Raw genomic sequence first — 24,902 nt, forward strand, 5'->3', positions numbered from 1 at the left:
CCCTCAAAACAATCAACATTAGTTTTCCCTCCGTGTAAAGTCTTGGCACCTCAAGTCTTTTTTCCCCCCTTCTTCTTCTCCAAACGGCTGACACAAACTCACAAAACCGGTAGCTTGGAAAATCGGTGCCACATGATAGACAGCGAAGAAGGGGAGGAGGGAAATCTTGAATAACCAATTTCGTTGTATTTAAGTGCAATGACAATAAAGATTATACTTCATAAAAGGCTGCCGTAAGATGCAAAATGCAAAGAAGCATTCATTTTTGTTTTTGTTTTATTTTATTTTTATTTTTTTGAGAAATGGGGTCACTTTCTGAACATTCAATTGATGGCTTTGCATCTTTGCAAAGCAGCATCCTGAAGACGGGAGGAATCAGAGCACAGAAAGTGTGATCCTATAGGGAATACTTAATTTCTGGATTTAAAATGAAACAACTTGTCAGCCTCTGCTTTGCTACTGCTTCGGCTGCCATTGTAACGGGGAGGGGGGGCATGGTATTTGGGAGGGGAATCATGATGTGCTGGATGAAGATTCTAGACGCTGACCTGACCATCTTACTGCGCATGTGGAGGAAGGGAGCTTCCCGCCAAGGTTAACTGTCCGGCATTCCATCCTGGTGATGTCTTTTGAAGTTATCTCCCACCTGACAGTTGGGTGCATTATAATTGGACTATGGACTGGGGTGCCAACGGAAGGGATTGAATTATACATTATATTCTTTGCTTTCGCGCCTAATTAACCAGATTCAGCTTAGCTTTGCTATTGTTCGTTTATAATTAGTAAAAGTACACTTGATTTCAAACAAATGGAGTTGAGTGGTTTCTTTCCTGATTATTAAATGAAGTTGCACTTGACACAACTGTACAGATACCGTGTTTCCCCGAAAATAAGACCGATATTATTTTTCACTCCAAAAGATGAATTATTTTCTCGCAGGTCTTAGTACCTAATAAGGTACTAATTGCGTCTGTCTGGCTGATGATCTTAACTGGGTCTTATTTTGGGGGTAGGGCTTATTTTGTGAGCACCCTGAACAACCATGCTAAGGCTTATTTCTTGGGTTGGGTCTTATTTTTGGGGAAATAGGGTAGCCCTCGACTTATAACAGTTGGTTTAGTGACCAAAGTTATTGGGAGGGTGGAGGACCTTTCACATTTACAACAGTTGCAACCATCCCCCAAGATCGCGTGATCCAAATTCGGACACTTGGCAAGCGACTCATACTTACGATGGTTGAAGTCTCCTGTGGTCGTAGTATTGCCTTTGGAGACCTTCTGGCAAGCCAAATCAGTTGGGGAGCCACTTAACAATCGAGTCACAAATTTAACAGCTATTGTGATTCCCTGAACAACTGGGACAAGACAGTTTGGCAACAGTCACTTAGCAAAGGTCTCGCTTAGAGGTAAGGGAAGAAGGAAAGGGAAAGGAGAGGAGGAAGGAAGGAAGTAAAGAACGGAGGGAGGGTGAAAAGAAAAAATAGGGTGGTGATAATACAAAATAGGTGTATGGGATGGTAAGCAAAGCAACCCAGAAGGTATATTTTAACCTTTTATATCAGGGCTGTCCAAACTTGTGAACTTTAAGACTTGTGGACTTCAACTCCCAGAATTCCCCAGCCAGCTGGCTGGGGAATTCTGGGAGTTGAAGTCCACAAGTCTTAAAGTTACAAGTTTGGACAGCTCTATTTTATATGGAAAAACAATTATGTAAAAGTGATACAGATAAGAACAATAACTGTGTGAATGTATATATACCTGCAACTATATATAACAGAATAAAAATAATATCCGTTCTTTAAAAACAAACAAACAAAGGTCTCACTTAGCAACGGAAACGTTGGGCTCATTGGGGGTCGTAAGTCGAGGCCAACCTGTATTTAGTTTACTCCCGGGCCCAACCCTGCTTACTCCGCCTCCAACAGCTACTCAAATAAAGTTCTGTGTCCCAATTTAAGGACACTGACTGGCTTTGCGAGAGTAGGAAAACTGGTTAATTGGAAAGGCAGGTTGCCAAAACAGAGCGTGTGACTTTGGATTTTTGCTCACACAGAAAAAAAAAGAGGGGGGGAGGAAGGCTGAACCGTCAACCTGCCTCTGGAGGGACTATGTGGGTGGCCGGAACAAAGCTTGCTGGGCAATGGTCCAAATCAGCTTAAACCGAGGGCTTCGCTTAGTCCTGGGAATATTTCTCGACAGACAATCCACCAGCTGGACTCCAACGGAGCGAGCGTTTTTGAAAAAGGTTGACGATTGCAAAATGCAAGGAACAACCCCCCCACCCCAAATATAATGTTATTATTTTTTTCAGAAAAGTTTTTTTATTTTTCGTTCTCTTACCTTCAATTACAGGTATACATTCACGTAGTTATTGTTCTTTTTTACATTCGACATTCTTATGCATTTGTCGTTCCATTTACAGGGTTATAACATACCATTTGGGTGGCTTTTTTTATCATCCCTCCCGTTTTTACACCACCTTCTTTTCCCTTTCTTTTCTCCCTCCCTCCCTTCTCTACTGTCTTCCTTCCTCCTCTCCTTTCCCTTCCTTCTTCCCTTACCTCTGCCCTATCCCTCTTCCCCTTCCTCCCGTCTCTCCATCTACCTTCCATCTTCCTCTCCTTACCGCTATCTTCCTCCCCTCCTCTTTCTCTCATCCCCTCTCCTCCTCTCTTCCTTTCTTTTTCTATGGTTGTAGGTTCCTTCTTTTCTCCCTCCCTCCCTTCTCTTTCTTCCTTCCCTTCCCTTTCCTTCTTCCTTTACCTCTTCTCCATTCCTCTCTTCCCCTTCCTACCTTCTCCCTTCCATCTTCTTCTACTTACCTCTATCTTCCTTCCCTCCTCCCCTTCCTACCCTCTCTCCTTCTCCCTTCCATCTTCCTCTCCTTACCTCTATCTTCCTCCCCTCCTCCTCTCTTCCTTTCTTTTTCTATTGTTGTAGGTGTCTCTTCGAGCTCTTAAGTTTTATTTGCTTGGAGTCGTTGTTTCCACAAACCCAAAAATAGTTGGGTATCATTTCTTGTTCTCTTTCCTTCTCAAATCTATCCTGATTCTTTTTCCCCCCTTTTATCTTACTTTTGAATATATACTTATATACTATTATTTTCTTTTCTATTTCCCTCCCTTTTTTTAAGGGTTTGGGCTTCTATCCTCTTGCATGCTTCGAAATTTTAAACCAAAGCCATTGCGCTAAACAGAAACTGTGCTTGGTGCCTCTTCTTGCTGTTGTTTCTGCTTTGATAAATGAGACACATGTGCCAACATGATGCTCCTGCATCTTCTTCCAGAGGTGGAAACTCTTAACGCGCAGAGTGTGTCTAAGACAGCTTGCGTTTTGCGTAATATGGAAAAGGTGAAGGGCCCATTAGAAGGAAATATTTAGTTTCACCAGAGGCCGAGTTTGCTTAGAAGTAGGGCTTCCTTTAAACAAACCTACCGGTTTCACAAACTCTACCTGTGCACGGAATTTGGAGAGGAGCCGCTTAAAGCAAGGAAAGAAGACGAAAAGTTATAATAGCATCAGTCAATTCTTAGTCCAGGATGTGTTAACAGCACCGGTGGATTCACTGGTTCTCTTCATGGATCTCCCATTCCCTCAGGCCAGCAATCCATGTCATCACAGATTAACAGAGTTGAGGAGGACCTTGTAGGTCATCTAGTCCAATCCCCCATCCACGCAGGAGACCCTACACCATTTCTGACAAATGGCAGTCCATTCTCTTCTTGAAAGCTTCCAGTGATGAAGCTCCCACAAGGCAACTTCTGTTCCATCAGTTGATGGTTCTCACTGTCAGAAAATTTCTCCTTATTTCCAGGGTGAATCTCTCCTTGTTCAGTTTCGATCCATTATTCCTTGTCTGGCCTTGGGGTGCTTTGGAAAATAGCTTGACCCCCCCTCCTCTCTGTGCCAGCCCCTCAAATATTAAGGGGCTTAAATTCACAAAGATGGGGAGGAAAGATGTTCAGACTCTGGAAAGAGTGCAGAGAAGAGCAACCAAGACGATTAAGGGACTGGAAGCTAAAACATATGAAGAACGGTTGCAGGAACTGGGCATGGCTAGTCTAATGAAGAGAAGAACCAAGGGAGACATGATAGCATCTTCCAATATCTCATAACCGAACCATGATCGGTTCCTGCAACCGTTCATCATATATTTTATCCTTCAGTCCCCTAATCACCTTTCTTGCTCTTCTCTGCACTCTTTCTAGAGTCTCGACATCTTGTTTATAGCGTAGTGGCCAAAACTGGATGCAGCACTCTATGTATGGTCTTACTAAGGCTTTATAGAGTGATATTATTGAAGACTAGCAATGCTAGAAGCCTTTGCAAAGATTTCTCAAGGAACAAGGCAAATGACAGAAACTCCCGCTGTTTCTTGCATCTACCACCTCCAGGAAATAATCTACAGCAGCCGCAGATCAGAAGATGCAGCGAAACTGTAGGTGCAGCCGCTGGTTTGGCTGTCAGTCAAGCTACCATGTGCATTCTATGCTACATGGCTGCAATAAAACCAGAAGCCAAGTATATTAAGATTCATGGGGGGGGGGGGAAGGGTGAAATAATGTTTTAATTATCCCTGCAATAGTTCAGCCCTGCAGATTATTATTAGCTGAGACACATGATTTTAACAACATTAAATTACCTCCTTCAGGTAACCTTGATTATTTATGCATCAGTGGGGCGATGCAATTAAATAGCAATGGGTATGACTTGCTAAAAAATGGACAATGACCCTAGACAACAGAAGTCCCTTGCTGGTGACTTGTAAACAGCAGAAGTCCGGTGCTGGTGCCTTGCAAATTAATATTAATTTAATTAATATTAATACTAACCTATTTTTTTTAAAAAATAATCCCGACTCCTCAGTAATAGCTCTCGAAAAGAACATGTAAAATATGCATATGCCCCTGGCAGTAATAATTTCAACCCCCCCCCCAAAAAAAATCTACATGCTCAGTGGATGAAAGATGACCTGCCTTGATCACCGTTGGTCATTAAATAAGACAATGTTCAAGTCCTATTAATCTTACTATAAGACGCATGGAGAAGAAAAATAGATTTCTCTCTTGTTGAAAGCCACTGTTAATTAGCATAAAGAGCACGGATTAGTTTCCAATAGTACAATACCCAAAACATGGAAACAGAATTTTGTGATAAGCCTAAAAAGAACTAGGAAACTTAACAGAATAGTTGGAAGAGGTCTTCTAGTCCAACCCGTTTTTGGCTCATTTTTGGCCTCCTCACCCCCCAGAAGCACTCTACAAACCTCAACCTTCCTAATGCCGCAACCCTTTAATATAGTTCCTCATGTTGTGATGACCCCCAACCATAAAATTATTTTATGTTTTCCGTATTTTTTCAAAAATGTGTTTTCCAATGGTCTTAGGCAACCCCTGTGAAAGGGCTGTTTGACCCCCAAAGGGATCCCGACCCACAGGTTGAGAACCACTGTCCTAAGGGCTATTCATGCCCTTTGGGGGGGGGGGGGAAACGAGTCCATTTTTACGAAAAACAAGCCATTTTCGGGAGGTTTGAGGAGTGCAAAAACTTTTTTTTAAAATTTTCCTCTTCAGAACCTTGCTGCATCTTATACTCCGGTGCGTCTTATACTCCGAAAAATGCAGTAGATCAATGTTGGCGAATCTTTTTGGCACCGAGTGCCGAAACAGGAGCGCGCATGCGTGGGGGGAGTGCCAGAAACTGGAAGAGCAGTTCCCTGGTGTGCATGTGAGCACTGGGAAGCTGAGCTTCCGGTTTCTGATGTGCACATGGGCGCCAGTCACCTGCTCTTCCAGTTTCTGGCACTCGTGCATGCGTGAAGACCAGCTGGCCAACGCATGCCGGAAACCAGAAACTCAGCTTCCCGGCAGGCGTATGCACCCCAGGGAGCTGCTTTTCCATTTTCCAGCGCTCCCGCGTGGGCGAACACCAGCTAACCAGAACGCCGCAACCCAGAAGAGCAACAGGCAGTTAGCGTGCCAGGAGAGATGGCTCTGCGTGCCACTTCTGGCACGCGTGTCATAGGCTCGCCATCACGGACTTAGATGTTGGGAAAGATGGACAGCAAAAGGAGAAGGGAGCAGCAAAGGATGAGATGGTTAGATAGGGTCCTCAACGCAATGAACATGGATTCGTGGAGACTCAGGGAGACGGTGGGAGATGGAGGGGGGCGGCCTGCTGTGGTCCATGGGATCGCGAAGAGTCGGACAACACTTAGAAACTGAACCACAAAGATCTGGATGGGGAATCTGATTGACTTTTTGCAATGCATTCTTCGCTTCTGCATAGGGAAGCTTAATGTGTTTTCAACTTCCTTTTCTCCTACCTGATCCCATGAGAAGAGAAGATCTAATTGGCCTGGTCTGGCAGGCCTCTTAACATTGTGAGTAACTGTACAAACCACAGCCTTCCTTGTAAATTTCGGAACAGCTCATTAAACCACTGAGATGTCTGAAGGGTTTTATCATGGCTGGTCACCTGGTTTAGCTTATATAGATTGGGGATTTATGGAGTAACCTGCTTCTACTATATTTCCTGACCTATTGGCCTCGCTTTTTAGGAGGGATTTTTGCCCTTCTCCTCCTCTTTGCCAGCTGAAAATAAAACCTTGATTAAACCTCTGCTCCACATACTCAGAAATCCCGGGTTAAACCTTGGCTTCTGCAGATAATCTGAAACCTTGGGAAATTGCTGCTAGCCAGCATAAATGAGCTGAAAATGTTGCATCAGGAAAGACCTTGGGCTTAGCAATTTGTAAATGTTTGCTGGAAAAAAATCAAGGCTGTAGCAAAGTTTAAAAAGAGACAGGATTGAATGTGTTATCAAGTGTTATCAAAATCAAATGCTTGGTCCAGTCTGATTCCATTTATTCGTTTTTTTTCCTAAACTGTTAAGTTGCATGCTGGTTACTCCTTAGAATAGAATTCTTTTCTTAAAAAAAAGTTTTTAAAACTGAATATTATAAAATATTGATGTGTTATTTGGGGACGACAATGGAAGAACAGCAATATTTTAGGAAAATGCTACTAAGAGGACACTAGAGGTGGCTGTGTTATACCGTGTTTCCCCCAAAATAAGACAGGGCCTTATTTTATTTTGAACCCCGAAACAAGCACTTGGCCTTATTTTCAGGGGAGGTCTTATTATTTTGGGGGTGCAGGAGGCGGCGAGCATGGTCACCTCATGGCTGCTGCTGTGTTGCAATATTTTCGGGGGAGGGCTTATTTCAGCGCATGCGCTCAAAAGCCCGACTGGGCTTATTATTTGGGGAGGTCTTATTTTCGGGGAAACAGAGTAGTAATGAGCTACATTAATTCAATCCCAACGAAGATAAAATATTGCCATTCACCATTCAGAATAAGGTCTGTTATTAATATCGATACAGATAATTGTCATCTGATAAGGATGCTCTGTTCCAGGACCTGGGTGAAAAAAGGAATTTTCAATCGTATGTGTGTTTGTGTGTGCGTGTGTGTGTATGTATGTAAAACCAACATAATTTTAGATAATTTTTGTTTAAAATGAAGAAGTGCAAAGAAGAGCAACCAAGATGATTAGGGGTCTGGAGGCTGAAACATATGAAAAACGGTTGTAGGAAATGGATATTTCTAGTTTAATGAAAAGAAGGACTAAGGGAGACATGAGAGCAGTGTTCCAATATCTCAGGGGCTGTTCCAAAGAAGAGGGAGTCAAGCTATTCTCCAAAGCACCTGAAGGCAGGACAAGAAGCAATGGGTGGAAACTAATCAAGGAGAGAAGCAATGTAGAACTAAGGATAAATTTTCTGGCAATTAGAACAATTAAATCAGTGGCATGACTTTTCTCCAGAAGTTGTGGGTGCTCCATCACAGGTGGCGTTTAAGAAGATGTTGGATACCATTTGTCTGATGTGGTGTAGGGTTTCCTACCTAAGCAGGGGGTTGGACTAGAAGACTTCCAAGGTCCCTTCCAACTCTGCTATTCTATTCTATTCTCCTTCCTTCTTTCCTTATTCTATTCTCCTTCCTTCTTTCCTTATTCTATTCTATTCTTCCTTCTTTCCTTATTCTATTCTATTCTCCTTCCTTCTTTCCTTATTCTATTCTACTCTATTCTCCTTCCTTCTTTCCTTATTCTATTCTAAACAGAAACAGAAACTGTGATAAGCGTTGTGCTTTCTCGCCAAAAAGCAGGCAGATGGGACGTGCAGGACTTTGTGAGAGTGCTCACAGCATGGCCTCAAAACTCCAAAATGTGCCATCAGACCTCCCAAATGTGCCCATCGGTGCCCACTGAGGATTCCTAACGCACCAGGGTAAAAGAGGGGATGAGAAACCCTATTTGATAGATTTCCTACCATCCAGGGACAGGCACTAAAGATCATCATCATAATAATAATATTAAAAAAATAAACCACCCAGGGTAATAAATCTCTCTTCTCCTTGCCTGGTTTTATTAGTGTAAGAAAATATAGGCTTTCATCGCTCTAATCTCGCCTGCTTTCCGTGCATTCTCAGTTTGGCTTTGATTTGTTATTTCACTTAATGCACGTCCCAGGAGGCAGCTCGGCAACTCACAAAAAAGCAAGCTAATTGTTTTGGGACTGGAGGAAGAAATCTCAAAGAATCCTCATCCAAGGATAAATCTCCCTCTTACTTGGGTGTCTTATCTTTCAATTCTGTCGCCCCTGAAAATATTTCCCTTCTGCCTGGCAGGTGGGCTTCAAACATTCCCCTCGCCTGTCCTGCCTGGGGAAACACCACCCCAAGGAAATAAAAATTAAGAGCTGGAAGAGATGCCTACAACAATAGAAAGGAGAAAGGAAGAGGGGAGGAGAGGAGAGGAAGAGGAGGGAAGGAAGATAGAGGTGAGAAGAGGAACATGGAAGGGAGAAGGAGAGAAGGTAGGAAGGGGAAGAGGAATAGGGGAGAGGAAAAGGAAGAAGGGAGGGAAAAGGAGAGAGGGTGGGGGAGAGGGAAGGGAAGAAGGAAGGGAAAGGAGAAGAGGAAGAAAGTAGAGAAGGGAGGGAGGGAGGGAGGGAGGGAGGGAGAAAAGAGAAAAGATGGTGTCAAAACAGGCAAGGGAAAACAAAGCAACCCAAATGGTATATTATAACCCTGTAAATGGAATGATAAATGTATAAGAATCACGAATGTAAAAAAAGAATAATTATCTGGATACACAGAGAAAACGATGGGGCCATCAACTAGCAGGGTGGAAGCAAAGTGCAGGTAGTCCTCGACTTACGACCGTAATGGAGACCCAAATTTCTATCGCTAAGCAAGACAGTTCAGTTTTGCCCCACTTTATGACCTTTCTTGCCACGGTTGTTAAGTGAATCGCTGCAGAATGTGGTTCTTAAAGTGAATTTGGCTTCCCTGTGGACTTTGCTTGTCAGGAGGTCGCAAAACGGGATCACATGACCCCGGGACGCTACAACCGTCATAAATATGAGTCCGTTGCCAAGCCTCTGAATTTTTTTGTTTGCCTAAGTTTTATTCCTGAGCATTTTTGAAAACAGTGTATTGTACCGTTTGCAAAAAAAAAAAGACCAGTGAAAAAATAATAAATATTAATGCATAAACTAATAATAATAATATAACACATGTACTAATGACAATAATAATGCTATAACCAAGTAGTTTTAACTAAATAAATTTCTTTTTCCATTGACTTATTTACATTTTTGTTACTTGTAATGATTGCAGGTATAAATCATCACTATTTTTAATGCAAACTTTCAGAGTCTTTCTTGCTCTAATTTCTACCTCCAAGCGTCTGAATTTTGATCACCTGACCAGAGGGACACTGCAACGGTCGTAAGTCTGAAGTCACTTTTCTCCGTGCCGTTGTGACTTTGACCGATCAGTAAATGAATGGCTGTATCAGGCTGGCAGCATGGAGGACCAGATTCTCCGCCCTTGGACCAGTCTCTCTCCCCTTGGCCCCATCAAGAGGAAATAATAATTCTGTATGCTGCCTTGAACCTCTGAGCAGAGGCGAAAGATGAACTGAACAAATAACAACATTTCTGCTTTAAATGGCCTTCAAACTGTACAATGAGAAAACGGCAGCCAGAACAAAAGAAGTTTTGAGTCTTTTGGGATACAGTTAATTAATATCTACACTGAACTGCCCAGAAAAAGCAGAGAGAGAAAGAGAGAGAGACAGAGACAGACAGAGAGACAGATAGAGACAGAGATACGCACACAGAGTGAGACTGTTTGGTTCAAGAAATCAGAGGCCAAGATTGTCTCAAATGTGGTTTTGTTTTTTGAAGAAGCAAGTGGACTTTCTAGTTTTTCTTTGAAGACGTTTAGCTGCTCATCCAAGAAGCTTCTTCAGCTCTGACTGGATGGTGGGGGAATGGAAGGATTTATACTCCTTGCAGGCAGCTGGTCATTTGCATCCTTTCAGGGGACCACTGAGGCCACTTGGGAGGATAATCTGTGTCCTCATTTGTCCCAAAGGTGCTTTTTCAAGGGGCAATGGGACAAAAGTCCAACTGTGAGTCAAGCTATTCTCCAAAGCATCCAAGGGCAGGACAAGCAGTAATGGGTGAAAACTAATCAAGGAGAGAAGAACTGAGCAGAAATTTCTTGAGAGTGAGAACAATTAATCAGTGCGACTGACTTACGAGCAAAGTCAACGGGGAAGGTAGATTCACTCAACAACCATGCTAGTAACTTAACATCTGCAGTGATTCACTTAACAACTGTGCCACAGAAGGTCATAAAGCAGGGCAAAATTCACTTAACAAATCTTTCACTGGTCGTAAGTCAAGGTATGGGAAAGACTTGGCTCTTGGACCTTGCTGGGGTTTCCCTTTAACAATTTCCAAACTCGATTGAGAAATAAATCCACCCGGAACAGGATGTCATAGGCACCAAGCACATAAACACATTCAAAGCGCTGGTTTTTCTGTTTAATTTCACTCGTCTGATAAGGATCTTCTCTGCTTTACATATATGTACAACACGCCTAGAAACCGAGCAGATGGCATTTTCACCGCTGTCCCTGCCAAAGAGGCAAGTGGATTCCCGGTTGGCAATGCAGCTTCCAAAGTGAAAATGGGGAACCCCTGTTAGGATGATGGGATGTCCCCCAAATTCAATCAGGATTGCTGGGCCCTGTTTTCCAGTTGCAATCACAAGTCCTCAAACAGCTCTACTCTTAAATGTGGATAATCAATTACCACATTATTCGGAGTATAAGACGCATCTTTTTTCCCTCAAAAAGCGGGTGAAAATCTGGGTGCGTCATATACACTAAATAAAGCATTTTTGGCCTCCTAAAACCCTCCCCCCTTTGCAAAAATGGCCACGCATAGCCTTTAGGAGGCTTCCAGAGTACTCCTGGGGCCTGGGGAGGGCAAAAATGAGCGAAAAGGGGCTGTTTTTTGGCTTGTTTTTGCCCCACACACCAGCCCTCACGAGCACTCTATAAACTTCCTAAAATCGATGCATGTCCTTTTTTTGGACAAAAAACAGACCCGTTTTTGCGAAAAACGGGCTGTTTTTGGGAGGTCTGCAGAGTGCAAAAACTTTTTTTTATTTGCCTCTTCAAAATCTTGGTGCTGTACATTAAGTGAAATGTTTACTACATAAAATTAAACTTGAGGATATATGTTATCGATAGTAAAACAATAATAGATGAAAATGATATGATATTACATTTGATTAACTTGGAGAGGCAAATAATGACATTGTTTATATATATTAAGAAGAAATTAAAGTTAAGATGGAAAATATGGAAAGAAAATAAAGATGACTGAAATGTGAAATGAAAATATGATGTAAAATGAACTATGCACAACAGAAAATGTAAAAGGGGGGGGGGGAACCTGGACAACACTTTTGTTTATAAAAGAAGTTAAAATATGTAACAACAACTTTGTTTCAAAACAGCTCTATTTCTCTTTGTTTTGGTTGCTCTCCTTATTAAAGTTTCTAACTACAAGGTTTCTTGTGCAAAAGGTGGGGTGTTTTTTGTTTTTTTTGAAGATTCACTTTTCAAAACAAACAAAAACAAAAAAGGAAGATAAGAAAAGAAAGTGGGTAAAAATGTAACAGTACAGCCAGTCTCTCTTAAGGTAATCTTCAAAAGCCAAACTAAGGCATGTTCGAAAATAAGTTTAATGTTATGATTAGGTTCTTAAATGTTACACAAAAGCTCCGGATTACATCAATCAGCAAGAGCCAACTTGCTCGGTATATAAGCTCAACGTTCAAATCCTATCCGGGATTCTTGTTTACAAGAGAGCTGCAGTCTTGTTAAATCCGACTGAAAACAATTTCATAAAAAAAGATTATTATTTTTTTTTTAAAGTCATCCTTAACTTCTGGAGTTTCTTCTTTCCTCCCACTTCCTTAAATTCGCAATCAGGCAAAAAAAAATAGCATCTACGACACAAGCCCTATCGTCTTCCAATGTTTGCTACTGATAAATTAATTCCAAAAAAGGTTAGAGAGATAGAGAGAGAGAGAGAGATATGAGAGAGAGGGGGGGAGGGAGAGAATGAGTGAAAGAGAAGATGGGTGGATGAGATATCTATAACTATCAACCTACCAACTTATTCCTGTTCATCTCCCTTGGACTGCAAGGCGATCAACCCTGACTGCTCTTTAGAAGGCCAGATCCTGAAGAGGAAAAGACTTTGGCCACCTAATGAGAAGGAAGGACTCCCTGGAGAAGAGCCTCATGCTGGGAAAGATGTTGCTCCATCAGTCATTCTATCTCCCTACCTACCTATCTATCTCTAACTCTCTCTCCCTATATACCTACTTATCATTCATCCACCCATCTATCTTTTAGCACTTTTTCAATGTGTCTGTTTTTACATATTAGTTTATCTTTGTATTTCTAAACTCTAATTAAATTTATTACTCAACAAAAAAAGGAAAGAGAAAGTACGTCTCTTCCCCCTCCAACCAGATCCTGGCTGAGTAAGATAAGAGTCAAAAGGTCAATGATGATTGAGGGGAAAAAATCCTTCTATTTTGTGAATGCCATCCATCCATCCATCCATCCAATTGCCTACCTATCCCTATCTATCTACTTACCTATGTATCTACCTATTTATCTATATCTATCATCTACCTATCTACCAACCTATTCCTATCTATCTCCCTATCTCCCTTGGACTGCAAGGCGATCCAACCGGTCAGTCCTAGAGGAGATCCACCATGACTGCTCTTTAGAAGGCCAGATCCTGAAGAGGAAACTCAAAGACTTTGGCCACCTAATGAGAAGGAAGGACCCCCCTAGAGAAGAGCCTCATGCTGGGAACGATGGAGGGCAAAAGAAGGAGGAGACGGCAGAGAAGGAGGTGGATGGATGGAGTCACCGAAGCAGTCGGCGTGAGCTTAAATGGACTCCGGGAGATGGTAGAGGACAGGAAGGCCTGGAGGAACATTGTCTATGGGGTCGCGATGGGTCGGACACAACTTCACAACTAAAAACAACCACCCATTTTCCCCCAGTAGAATTTGTGGCAGGCCTGAAGGCCCAATGTAAAAGATGGCTTCCAGGTCTGACACTAGAAACAGCATTAAATGGAAGCCACCACTGGATCTGTCTGTCCTGTTGTAATTATATTCCCCCACCTACCCCCCACCCTCAACACAGCACTGCCTGTGTCCTTCCATACTGTTTATACTGTTGCTTTAATCCTCATAAGCCACCCAGCGACTTTGCACAAATTGGTGGCTGGGGAGACTCAGCTTGAGGACAAATCATTACAAGCTTTCTGGACTCAATGCCTCAGGAACACCTTCTACCACGAGGGTTATGACACACACACACACACACAAACACACCAAACACATGGCTCATTTCTCCCTGTGAGGTCAATTTTTTTTAAAAAAAAAATTCTCCCGAGGGTTCAATAAGAAATCCCTCAGAATGAAATCACTAAGAAACCTGGGGCAGCCAAAAGATAACAGAAAGTTAAACACGGACACAATCGCAACAAAAGCTTAGGCAAACTTGTACACAATCGCAACCAAAACTTAGGCAAACTTGTTGCTGCTTTGCTCTCCCTAACTTCAAGGACACTTTCTGGAAAGTTTTTGTTTTTTAAGCAGCCCCCCTAAAGCCCTCCAATCGTTTCCCAAGACTTCTCTATTCTTTTTTTCCTGAATGTTATTTCACTTCCCCCTTTTCTTAAAAACTGTAAATCTTCCAGATTCACTTCTCTCTTTTTTTTCTCCTTCTACGTTACATAAAAAATCCTTCGCCTATTTTTATGGCCCGAATAGCTGAATTTCTTAAACCCCTTTTATCCGGGCGGTTGAAAGCTGACATTTTTCGGTACACGTCCCAATCTTGACATTTTCAAAATCTTTAGATAATCTTTTCCTTTTTCCTACATTTGTTTGTTTGTGTGTGTGTGTGTGTGTGTGTGTGTGTGTGTGTGTGTGTTTAAGGAGACATATTCTTTTCAAGGACTTTTTCCCAGCTCTTTTCAAAAGCTTGTTAATTGCAAACATTGTAGATAGCAAACCACATCTATTGTTTCGGTAACAGGCAAGCCCAACTATTTATTTGCAAGATCCATAGATGCAGGACTGATTCAAACATGCTAATGCCTCAAATGATATGGTTTTGAATAACCCAGAAACACACCCACATTGCTAAAGGTTTGATGCACAATCCAGCTGTCTCACCCCAGTAAGCAATGCTCAACAATTTCTAGGGTGCCACAATAATTAAATGAGAGTATCTGCTTCAGTGTTTAAAGCCAACGGGGACAACCCCATGGCCCAAATATTTGCAATTTCCTTCAACAGTTGCTGGGAAACAATGAAAAGGGTTAAAGACAGTGCCCCCCTTAATCCAAATACTCAAGGGCTGGCTGCGTACCCTTAATCTGCTTAGCGAATTAATACATTTTCTAGCCTTGCACAACACACCCCATCGGAAATTAACCAAACGATCCGGCTTTACACGCTTGTTTCGCTACCTAAACAAAACAAAACCCAAAACCTAGCAGGTTGTGTGAACTGAGCTGCAAAAAAAAAACCATCATCCCTGAGCTGGGATAACCATGCTACATGTCAGGATTCCCAGAAGATCAGCAAAAAGTTCTGAATTATTTATTTGGATTATTTGGAGAAGAAGACAATCTCAATTTCTACTTGGTGCAGCCCCCCACATGTGCTAAAATAAACTTCTCTACCATCCCATCATCCCACTTCTAGGAGGACGAAGAGGTCCTCCTCGCGCCTCAAAAGTGGTCACCTCAAAAATGCTCCCAAGGGAAGTCCTCCAAACTCAAGAGGCTAGGTAATCCACTGGATTCCACTGGATTTCCAAGCAATCTTCTCATCCCCATGTGTCCCCATCAACGTGAAGTCTCTACAGAGAAGACCCTTCCCCAACAAGGTCTCTAGTCTAGATCCTAGCAGTGGGACCCTTGTCTTATCCAAGAGGGGGAAGAAGATAAATGGGGTGGAGGGAGGATCAATGGGGATGGAAGCCTGGAGCAGAAGCAAGGACAAGGAAGTTGAGGGGACCTTGGGCAAATGGGCAATGTAGTCCTATCTCTCTAGAGGGTGATAGGAGCAAGGATCCATCTTGAAGGGCAGGGGGGGGTGGCTTATGAACAATGTAATACAAAGTGGGGGGGGGAGAGAAACAATAGCTGTGCCTTCCCCCAAACCCCCAAAGCCCCCCCAGGGGATCGCTGGGAGGCACTGGAAATGGGGACCAAAGAAGCTGGAAGACCTTGGGCGCATGGGCAATGTAGTTCTACCTCTCTAGAGAGGGTGATAGGAAGAAGGATCCATCTAAGGGGAAGGGGGTGGTTTATGGGCAATGTAATACAAAGTGGAGAGAGCATCTGGGTTCCCCAATATCTGTAAGCTCCCCCCTCTCAAGCTGTGGGGATTGTAGGAAGCACTGGAAACAAGGACCAAGGAAGCTGGGAGACCTTGGGCACATGGGCAATGTAGTCCTAACTCTCTAGAGGGTGAGCAGCAAGGAACCATCCGAAGGGCAGGCGGTGGCTTATGGGCAATGTAATACAAAGTGGAGAGAGCATCTGGGGTCCCCATCACCCAAAAGCTCCCCCCCAGGGGATCGCTGGAGGACCTTGGGCGCATAGGCAATGTAGTCCCACCTCTCTACAGAGGGTGATAGGAACAAGGATCCATCTGAAGGGCAGGCTTATGGGCAATGTAATACAAAGGGGGGGGGAGAGATAGAGACAACATCTGTGCCCACCCAAAAGCCCCCCAGGGAAACGCTGGGGATTATGGGACATCTCCAAAGGGCGATGGAAAAGCCCACCCGCCCTTCCTTGAGAGCTGAGGTTGATGGGCGATGTAGTCCCCGACTTCCCCGCTTAAGGATCCTCCCTCCCGTCTTTCCCCCCCCCCCGACCGCCGTACCTGGCCGCAGCGGCTCGGTGATGCTGAGCACGAGGAGGAAGAGGAGGAGGAAGGTGCCGCTGTCCGCCTTGGGCACCATTTATCCTCCGTTCATCCTCCTCTCCCAGCGCAGCCACATCAACCCCGCGGGACGGGGCGGGAAGAAGGAGAAGACAAAGGGCAGGGCCGCCGATAACGACGACGACGCTGACGATGCCACGCCGCCTCCGGGAGCCCGCGAGGCCTCCGCCGCCACCGCCTCCTCCGCCTCAGCCGCCGCCTCGCTGAGGAGGTCCGCCCGCCCGCAGCTCCGCTCGCAAGATGGCGGACGCATCGCCCCGCCGCCGCGCCACGCCCCCTCCGCCGCGCGACCAATCGGCGCCGCCCCCCGGGGGGAAGGAGGAGCCGGGAGGAGGGCGGGGTTATATTTGCATAGGCGCGTGGCGGAGGAGGCGGCGCGCGCAGCAGCGGCGGCCGTCGTGGAATCTGCTCTCTGGCTCCTCCTCCTCCTCTCCCCCCCTCCGGTCGTAACAGCAGACGGCGAGGGAAATCCTCAAGGGTCGCTCAAGCGAGGACTTCCTTCCCTGCGGTGGTTGGCCCGGATAGAAACTACCGTAATAAAGCTGCCTAGGTGTAGGTTCCAATCTGATAGGTAGGATAGATAGGAAGGTAGGATAGATGGAGGGATGATAGATAGGTTATAAATGGATGGATGGATGGATGGAAGGTAGGTAGGTAGGTAGGTAGGGATGTGTGTGTGTGTGTGTGTGTGTGTGTGAGAGAGAGAGAGAGAGAGAGAGAGAGAGAGAGAGAGAGAGAGATATTCCCCTGCCTGCCTGGGGAATTCTGGGAATTGAAGTCCACAAGTCTTAAAAGTTTCCAAGTTTGGACACCCCTGCCTGATATATATACGTATATAGAGGGTGTCTCTAATGGTTCTCAACTTGACTATAGTTGAGCTCGAGATTTCTGTTGCTAAGCGAGGCGGTGGTTAAGTGAGTTTTGCCCCATTTTACGACCTTTCCTGACGCAGCGGTGGAGTGAATCACTTAAGCGGTGGAGTGAATCGCTTTGTGGTTCGAGTGGATCCACAAGTTAAATTACTAACTGGTTAAACTGGTCGTTAAATGAATCTGTCATCATCTTCATTTAACCTCCCTATAATCCCTTGCGCAGTAGAGTCTGGACAACTGAATGGAGCTAGCAGAGTGTTTACTGGCCGGATGCCCATCCTGTTGCCATTGCGGAGTTTTGTTCAGCAGATACCTTCTCATTGTGCCCAGAGAGAGAAATATCTGCCTCTACCTAGAATCGAACTCACAACCTCCTGATTGTGAGGCGAGAGCTCCATCTCTAGGCCACCACATGACTCCCCCCGATGACACTATGACCGTCATAAATATGAGCAGCATAAACAGTATAAATATAAGCAGTTGCCAAGCATCCAAATTTCGATCAGGTGACTGTGGGGATGCTACAATGATTATAGGTGTGAAAAATGGTTATAAATCACATATTTCAGTGCCATTGTAACATTGGACAGTCAGTAAATGGATGAATGCAAGTTGAGGACTACTTATAAAAGTGATTTCTCAACAAAGTGATGAAGGAAATGCCAGAACGTTTATCAGGAAGAATCCAAATCATGTCTTAAGGTTATTTCCTTTAATAGTATTTATTCTTATATTTATTTCCCTGCCCAATTCCCAAGCAGTCATGTCTGCTTAAATATTTCTATTGGTGCCTTCTCACCAGGAAAAAACAAAATGGGAGTGTTTTCGCTGAATTCCTCTTCCTAACATATTTCTTTTTGGATGGAATTGGGTTTGGGGAATGCCTTCCAACCCCCTGCTCAAGCAGCAGGCCCTATATCATTCCAGACAAGTGGCTGTCCAATCTTTTCTTAAAAACCTTCAATGATAAAGTATCCACAAGTTCTGGAGGCAAGTCATTCCATTAATTGTCCTCCCTGTTAGGAAATTTCTCATTAATTCCAGGTTGCTTCTCTCCTTGGTTAGTTTCGATCCATTGCTTCGATCCATTGCCTTCTGGGGCTTTGGAGAATAAATTGATCCCCTCTTCTTTGGGGCAGCCCCTGAGATATTGGAACACTGCTATCATGTTTCCCCTAGTCCTTCTTTTCATTAAATTAGACATCCCCAATTCCAGCAACCGTTCTTCTTACAAGGCCATGGGTTCAATTTGTTTCGTGGAGTGCCACATTCCACCTTTGAGTGTTTCCCCATCCAAGCCCCTTAATAACATCCTGCCAGTGTGGCCCTTATTTATTTTATTTAGTTAAACATGTACAAGATAACAAGTATAAACATCAACAAGGGAAATGAGTACAAATAAATGGGGACATTAGGACAGGGACGGAGGTGCGCTTATGCACGCCCTCTTACAGACCTCTTAGGAATGGGGTGAGGTCCACGGTAGACAGTTTGAGGTTGAAGCTACGGGGAGGGTTTGAGGATGTAACAATGGAGTCAGGTAGAGCATTCCAGGCGTTGACCACTCTGTTGCTGAAGTCGTATTTTCCGCAATCGAGTTTGGAGCGGTTTACCTTGAGTTTGTATCTATTGTTTGCCCGAGTATAATTGAGGTTGAAGCTGAAGAAGTTGTTGACAGGTAGGAGACAATAGCAGACAATTTTGTTGTACAATGCTGAGGTCAGATCTTAGTCAGCGTAGTTCCAGGTTGTCCAAGCCCAAAATTTTGAACCTGGCGGCGTAAGGGATTCTATTGTGAGCAGAGGAGTGAAGGACTCTTCTCGTGAAATATTTCTGGACCCGGTCGATTGTATTAATGTCCGATATACATTGTGGATTCCAGGCAGATGAGATGTATTCGAGGATTGGTCTGGCAAAGGTTTTGTATGCCCTAGTTATCAGTACAATGTTACCGGAGAAGAAGCTTCGCAAAATTAGGTTAACAACTCTTCATGCCTTTTTGGCCATGCTGTTACAGTAAGCTCTTATGATGTCACCTGATGACTTCACCTCTTCAAAACACTGCTGGGAGACCTGAGCCCAGCCTAGCCTGGAGCCCCTTCAGATGGTCCTCTCCCCACCTCAAGGAATGTGCCACTAAATGACGGTTCCGATGGGAGGTTGGCACGCCCCACCCTTGGCATCATGGACGATGCTGCTGTGCTTAAGAAAAAGGGTTATATTTTGGGGAGCACCTTGGGCGAGAGCTCCTTCGCCAAAGTGAAGTCGGCGTACTCGGAGCGGCTGAAAATCAACGTGGCGGTGAAGATCACTGACCGGAGGAAAGTGCCCAACGAGTTCTTGGAGAAATTTCTCCCTCGGGAGCTGGAGATCTTGTCGACCGTGAACCACTGCTCCATCATCAAGATCTACGAGATCTTCGAGACGGCCGGGAAAGTCTACATCGTGATGGAACTTGGCATCCAGGGGGATTTACTGGAGTTTATTAAGAGCAACCGCGGACTGCCGGAAGAAGTGGCATGCCGGATGTTCCGTCAGCTCTGCTGTGCGGTCAAATACTGCCACGATTTAGACGTGGTCCACCGTGACCTGAAATGTGACAATATCCTCCTTGACAAGGACATGAACGTCAAACTGTCAGATTTCGGCTTTTCCAAGCGCTGTTTCCGAGATGGGAACGGTAAGATCGTCCCCAGCGAGACCTTTTGCGGCTCGGCAGCATACGCCGCTCCGGAGGTGATCCAGGGGATTCCTTACCACCCCAAAGTTTACGACATGTGGAGCCTAGGGGTGATCCTGTACGTCATGGTATCTGGATTCATGCCGTACGACGACTCGAACGTTAAACGGATGCTCCGCCTGCAGAAGGAACACCGGATCCTTTTTCCTGAGTTTCTGAGCCTGGAATGCAAAGATCTGATCTTCCACATGCTACAGCCGGACGTTTCTCACCGGCTACGGGTGGAAGAGGTTCTAAACCACCCTTGGGTGCAAGGCAAGCACCTGAAGTCCTTCAAATTGCGAGATTAGTAGCCAGATGGTAAATTGCAAACCTAAAATGTTATCCGGAATACTTATTGCTTTGCAGAAATGCAGTAAACCTGAAAAAAAAAATCTTTTCCTTCAAGCAGCCCTTGGCCAGTGTTCTTTCCTTATTACATCCTCCTCCCCTTTTTTTTAAGGCGTGCAGGTCATCCTGGAATTACGACCATCTGCTTAGTGACCGTTCCAAAGTGACGACAGGCCTGAACCCTGGGCCCGATCTAATGAAATGGAATTCAGGGTAGAGAAAAGTAAAGTCATACACTTAGGCAAGAAAAGGTTAAAAAGGAATTGTAAATCGAGGATTTCCCGTATAGAATATACCGTATTTTTCAGAGTATAAGACGCACCTTTTTCCCACGTGGAAATGTAGGTACGAATTATACACCGAATACAGCCATTTTTGGCCTCCTGAAGCCCCACCCCCGCATCCCATTTTTGGGAAAAATAGGCAGAAAATGAGCCATTTTTCACGAAAACGGAGTGCGTTCTTCCCTTCCTCCAACCCCCAGAAGCACTCTGCAAAGGGGGAAATGCACTCCGTTTTTGCAAAAAATTGCCCATTTTCTACCCATTTTTTGCCAAAACGGGCATTTTTTCCTTTCCCCAGCCCTGCTGAAGCCTTCAGAGTGCATCTGGGGGCCGTGGAGGACAAAAACCCTTTTTTCTTACCTCTTTGAAATCTTGGTGCGTCCTATACACCGGTGCGTCTTATAGTTCGAAAAATACGGTAAGTGATAGTTCTTTAGAACGCGCCCATCAATGAAAAGACATGGCCAATGCCCAACTGTAAACTAATTGTTTGAAAACACCGCAATACTTTTGCTCTTCAATGCACTTATTGTACGTAATTTAATTTAGAAGAGAACATAAAAGATCATGATTGTTGGGGGGCAATATGCTGACTCTCTAAAACCGCTCACAGAGGGGCTGTAAAAGGATTATGAAGCAGCATATAAATCTGTGCTATTGCTATTGCTATCATCAAAGTTAGAAGGGACCTGGGAGGTCTTCTAGTCCAACCCCCCTGTCAGGAGACCCTGACCTATACCATTTCAGAATAATGGCTGTCCTGTGTATCGATGGAGTGTTTTGTTTTTAAGATCGGGGTTCAAAACCGACAAAACTGTAGTTACATCAACTGGTCAGAAGTGTTAGCCCAAAACAGCGACTTTGCAAAATATTCTATGTTTTCAATCTTACTCTGGGCTTTTGGGTTGGCTAGCAAAGCAACTACAAGTCCTCAATGTACAGCCATCCATTCAGCGACTGCAATATCACTGCAATAAGAGAGTTGGAAGTGACCCTAGAGGTCTGCTAGTCCAACCTCCTACTCAAGCAGGAGACCCTATTTCAGACAAATGGCTGTCCAGTGACTTCTTAAAAGTCCCTCAGTGATTACAAGAGATCACCCTAGTATTGTGGCCTGCGAGCAGCCAGCAGAGCTGGCAGCAGATTCAGACAGTGAGGAGGTTGGGGAGGAACATGGGCCAGTCCTGGAGTCTGGGGAAGGCTCTGATGAGAGCTCTGTGCCGGAGGCAGAGCCGTATGCCAGTTATCAGCCTCCTTCAGAGTCAGACATCAGTGGGGCAGATGAACAGTTGGAGCATGTTCCCAGTATGCACATGTGCAGAGATACCAGACAAAAGGAAGAGCTAAAGAATAAGGGTCGACTTAGGCCACAGGTGGACAGTGAATGGTCCCTCCCAGAGGAAATAAAAGGAGCGAAAGGGGAATGGAGTTTGCAGGAGACAATTAGTTCGCTTAATTGGTTCTTGACTCTCCAAGACTCCTGGCCAAGTTTTGCAGATATCGGCCTGGCAGCTCTCCAAGCCAGATAAGTTCTGTGACTGTAAATCCTCCCTGGAAAGACACTGCTGGATGTGAATGAGCAGAATTCACAGTCAATTTACAAAAGGGGGTTTTGTCGGGACAAGGAGTTGCTTCGTACTCTTGGGAAGCCTCAGCCAGAACAGGTAGAAGCATTTCCACTTTCAAAGCAACCTTTAAAAAATTCAGGCATAGTATGGAGAAACATCCAGGTCATTCTTTGGTAAGCCAACTGAGTCAGGATTCAAACGACAAATGTAGAAGTTGAGTCCTCTAATGAATGCAACGTTGCACAAGTTATGATTCTCCCCTCAACCTTGTTGCTACTGCTTTTTGGAGAACTCAAAAACCCCACGACAAATCACTCCGGTGGGTTGCTTGTCTGTGTTTATTACATCTCTCCCTTTTTTAACCCAAGGTCCCTTCCGAATAATTTTGCAAAACTTAATGGAGAAGAAATGTCACCTTTAACGGGAGAGATTTAGCATCTCCCTGCAGAGGCCTCAGCAAATGTTCCTCATTATCTAGGACAGGTGGACGTTTCAAAGCTCCCAGGAACGGTCTTGAGATACTCCCAAGCTGGAGTGGTTGGTTTCCTTAAAAAAGAATCCTTCCCCTCACAGGTTTGTTTATCAAAGCTTTGATGCACCATCAAGGAGATGGGCTGTGGCCTCATTGGTATGCAACTTTGGTTCCAACTGGGTGTATTCTCCTTGAAAAGGACCTTAAGGAAAGATAAACTATCAGGGATGAAACTGTGGATTTTTGTTCCTGCGTTCTACATGAAATCCTTCATCTTACACTCATCCATTTAGCAGTCATTCTAAAGTTACAGCACTTGGGGGGAAAGTCTTATGACCAATTTTCAGACCCTTTTCAAATCCGATGGCCAGTTTTCACACCTACGAATGCTGTGGCACCCCTGCAGTTGAAATTTGGGTTCTTGTCAATGGGCATGGATTTTGTTGTGGCCCGCCAGCAGATTTAGCAGCAGATTCGGATAGTGAGGAGGTTGGGGAGGAGCATGGGCCAGTCCTGGAGTCTGGGGAAGGCTCAGATGAGGGCTCTGAGTCGGAGGGAGAGATGGGTCCAGGGACGTCCGACATTTATCAGCTGCCTTCAGAGTTGGAGATCAGTAGGGCAGAATAACAGCTGGAGCCTGTTCCCGATGTGCACACGCACAGAGCTGCCAGTAAAAGGGAGCAGCTAAGGAACGGGCCACTAGGGAATAAAGGCACAGGTGGATGGTGAATGGCCCCTCCCATAGGGAATAAAGAGGAATGAAAGTGGAGTGGAGTTTGCAGGAGACAATTAGTTCAATTCATTAGGGTGAAGATCTGTTCCTGACTTCTTGCCAAGTAACTGCTTCTACAGCATGGTGTTTGGAAGATATCAGCCTGGCAGAGCAAATTCTGGGTGATTTTACGGATTCTTTTGGATTCAAATTCTCTTCTTCGATTCAGCAAAATCCCCAGTGTAATTTGTAAGTGCAATTTATAAGGTTGTGAACATTTGCACAACCTCCATAAAAAGAACCTAAATGATAAAGACAAAAAAATTAAGTGAGCTCTGAAAGACTGGGTTAACTGAGGAACACCCCCCCCCACACACACACACAGAAACAAAATATAAACAGTCGTTAAGACTTTTTATAAAAAATGGATTTGGGAAGTGATGCCAACCTCTTCCCAAGGGATGTGGCGGCTCAGTGGCTAAGATGCCGAGCTTGTCGATCAGAAAGGTCGGTGGTTCGAATCCCTACTGCCACGTAACAGAGCGAGCTCCCGTGACTTGCCCCAGCTTCTGCCAACCTAGCAGTTTGAAAGCACGCAAAAAAAATGCAAGTAGAAAAATAGGGGCCACCTTTGGTGGGAAGGTAACAGCAGCCTGTGCTCCTTTGGTGTTTAGTCATGCCGGCCACATGAAGACGGAGACGTCTTCGGACAGCGCTGGCTCTTTGGCTTTGAAACGGAGATGAGCACCGCCCCCTAGAGTTGGGAACCACTAGCACATATGTGCGAGAGGAACCTTTACCGTTTACCTTTACCAACCTCTTCTGAGCTCAGTTACATATTACCTATTTTCTTTTTTAAAAAGCTTTAAAATCTATTCCATCAAAATGGCCCAAAGGTGCTTTTTCAAGAGGCACCTGGTTTTTCCTTGAAGACATTTCGCTTCTCATCCAAGAAGCTTCTTCAAAGACTTTTCTTCAAAGTCCAGTTGCCTCTTGAAAAAAGCAGCTTTGGCACAACCCGGACCTGGATGACTGAAAATCTCCATAGCATCCCTGGAGGCTTTCAAGAAGAGATTGGATTGCCATTTGTCAAAAATGGTGTAGAGTCTCTTGCTCGGGCCCCCCCGTTGGGCTAGATGACCTACAAGGTCCCTTCCAACTCTATGAATCTGAACTCCTTACATCACTCCCTCCAGCTCTTTGAACGCGATGCTTTCAACCAAGTATAGGTCCCAGCTCAATTTGGGTTCCAGTTTCTAAAAAATCTCAATTGAGGATGTATCTGTGCCATCCCTCCTCACATCTGCCAGCAACAACGGGAACACAGATGCTCCAGCCTTTTTCAGATCAAACCAATTTCATGCCCTAGCTTGATATCAACGTGCCCTAAAATATTTTTTAAAAAATACCAAAAGAAAACTAAGATTATATAATGGATGATGGGTAGTTTGGTCCTACCCAACTCCAGAGTTCTAAAACAAAAGTTCGGAGATGC

General features: G+C 44.5%; 2 protein-coding genes across 2 annotated transcripts in view; one reads left to right on the forward strand and one right to left on the reverse strand.

Annotated features, from left to right (window-relative positions):
• The window catches only part of DGCR2 (DiGeorge syndrome critical region gene 2), a 54,297-nt gene extending 37,633 nt beyond the window's left edge, over window positions 1-16,664 (reverse strand). The window contains exon 1 of the mRNA XM_032229245.1: window positions 16,370-16,664. Coding sequence (XP_032085136.1) covers window positions 16,370-16,448 — 79 coding nt within the window. The 5' untranslated portion in view covers window positions 16,449-16,664. The remainder of the gene's footprint in view (window positions 1-16,369) is intronic.
• A 2,821-nt stretch (window positions 16,665-19,485) lies between these two features.
• Window positions 19,486-20,551, forward strand: LOC116517118 (testis-specific serine/threonine-protein kinase 2-like). The gene has a single exon (XM_032229905.1). It carries the CDS (start codon window positions 19,486-19,488, stop codon window positions 20,329-20,331), a length of 846 nt encoding a protein of 281 aa, XP_032085796.1. The 3' UTR covers window positions 20,332-20,551.
• Window positions 20,552-24,902: the final 4,351 nt, after the last annotated feature.

The sequence above is a fragment of the Thamnophis elegans genome, chromosome 13 (genome assembly GCF_009769535.1).
Source record: "Thamnophis elegans isolate rThaEle1 chromosome 13, rThaEle1.pri, whole genome shotgun sequence".
NCBI classification, from domain to species: Eukaryota; Metazoa; Chordata; class Lepidosauria; order Squamata; family Colubridae; genus Thamnophis; species Thamnophis elegans.

Bases quoted from the DNA above. Each gene is read 5' to 3' on its own strand.
- LOC116517118 (XM_032229905.1), top strand. From the start codon at position 19,486: ATGGACGATGCTGCTGTGCTTAAGAAAAAGGGTTATATTTTGGGGAGC.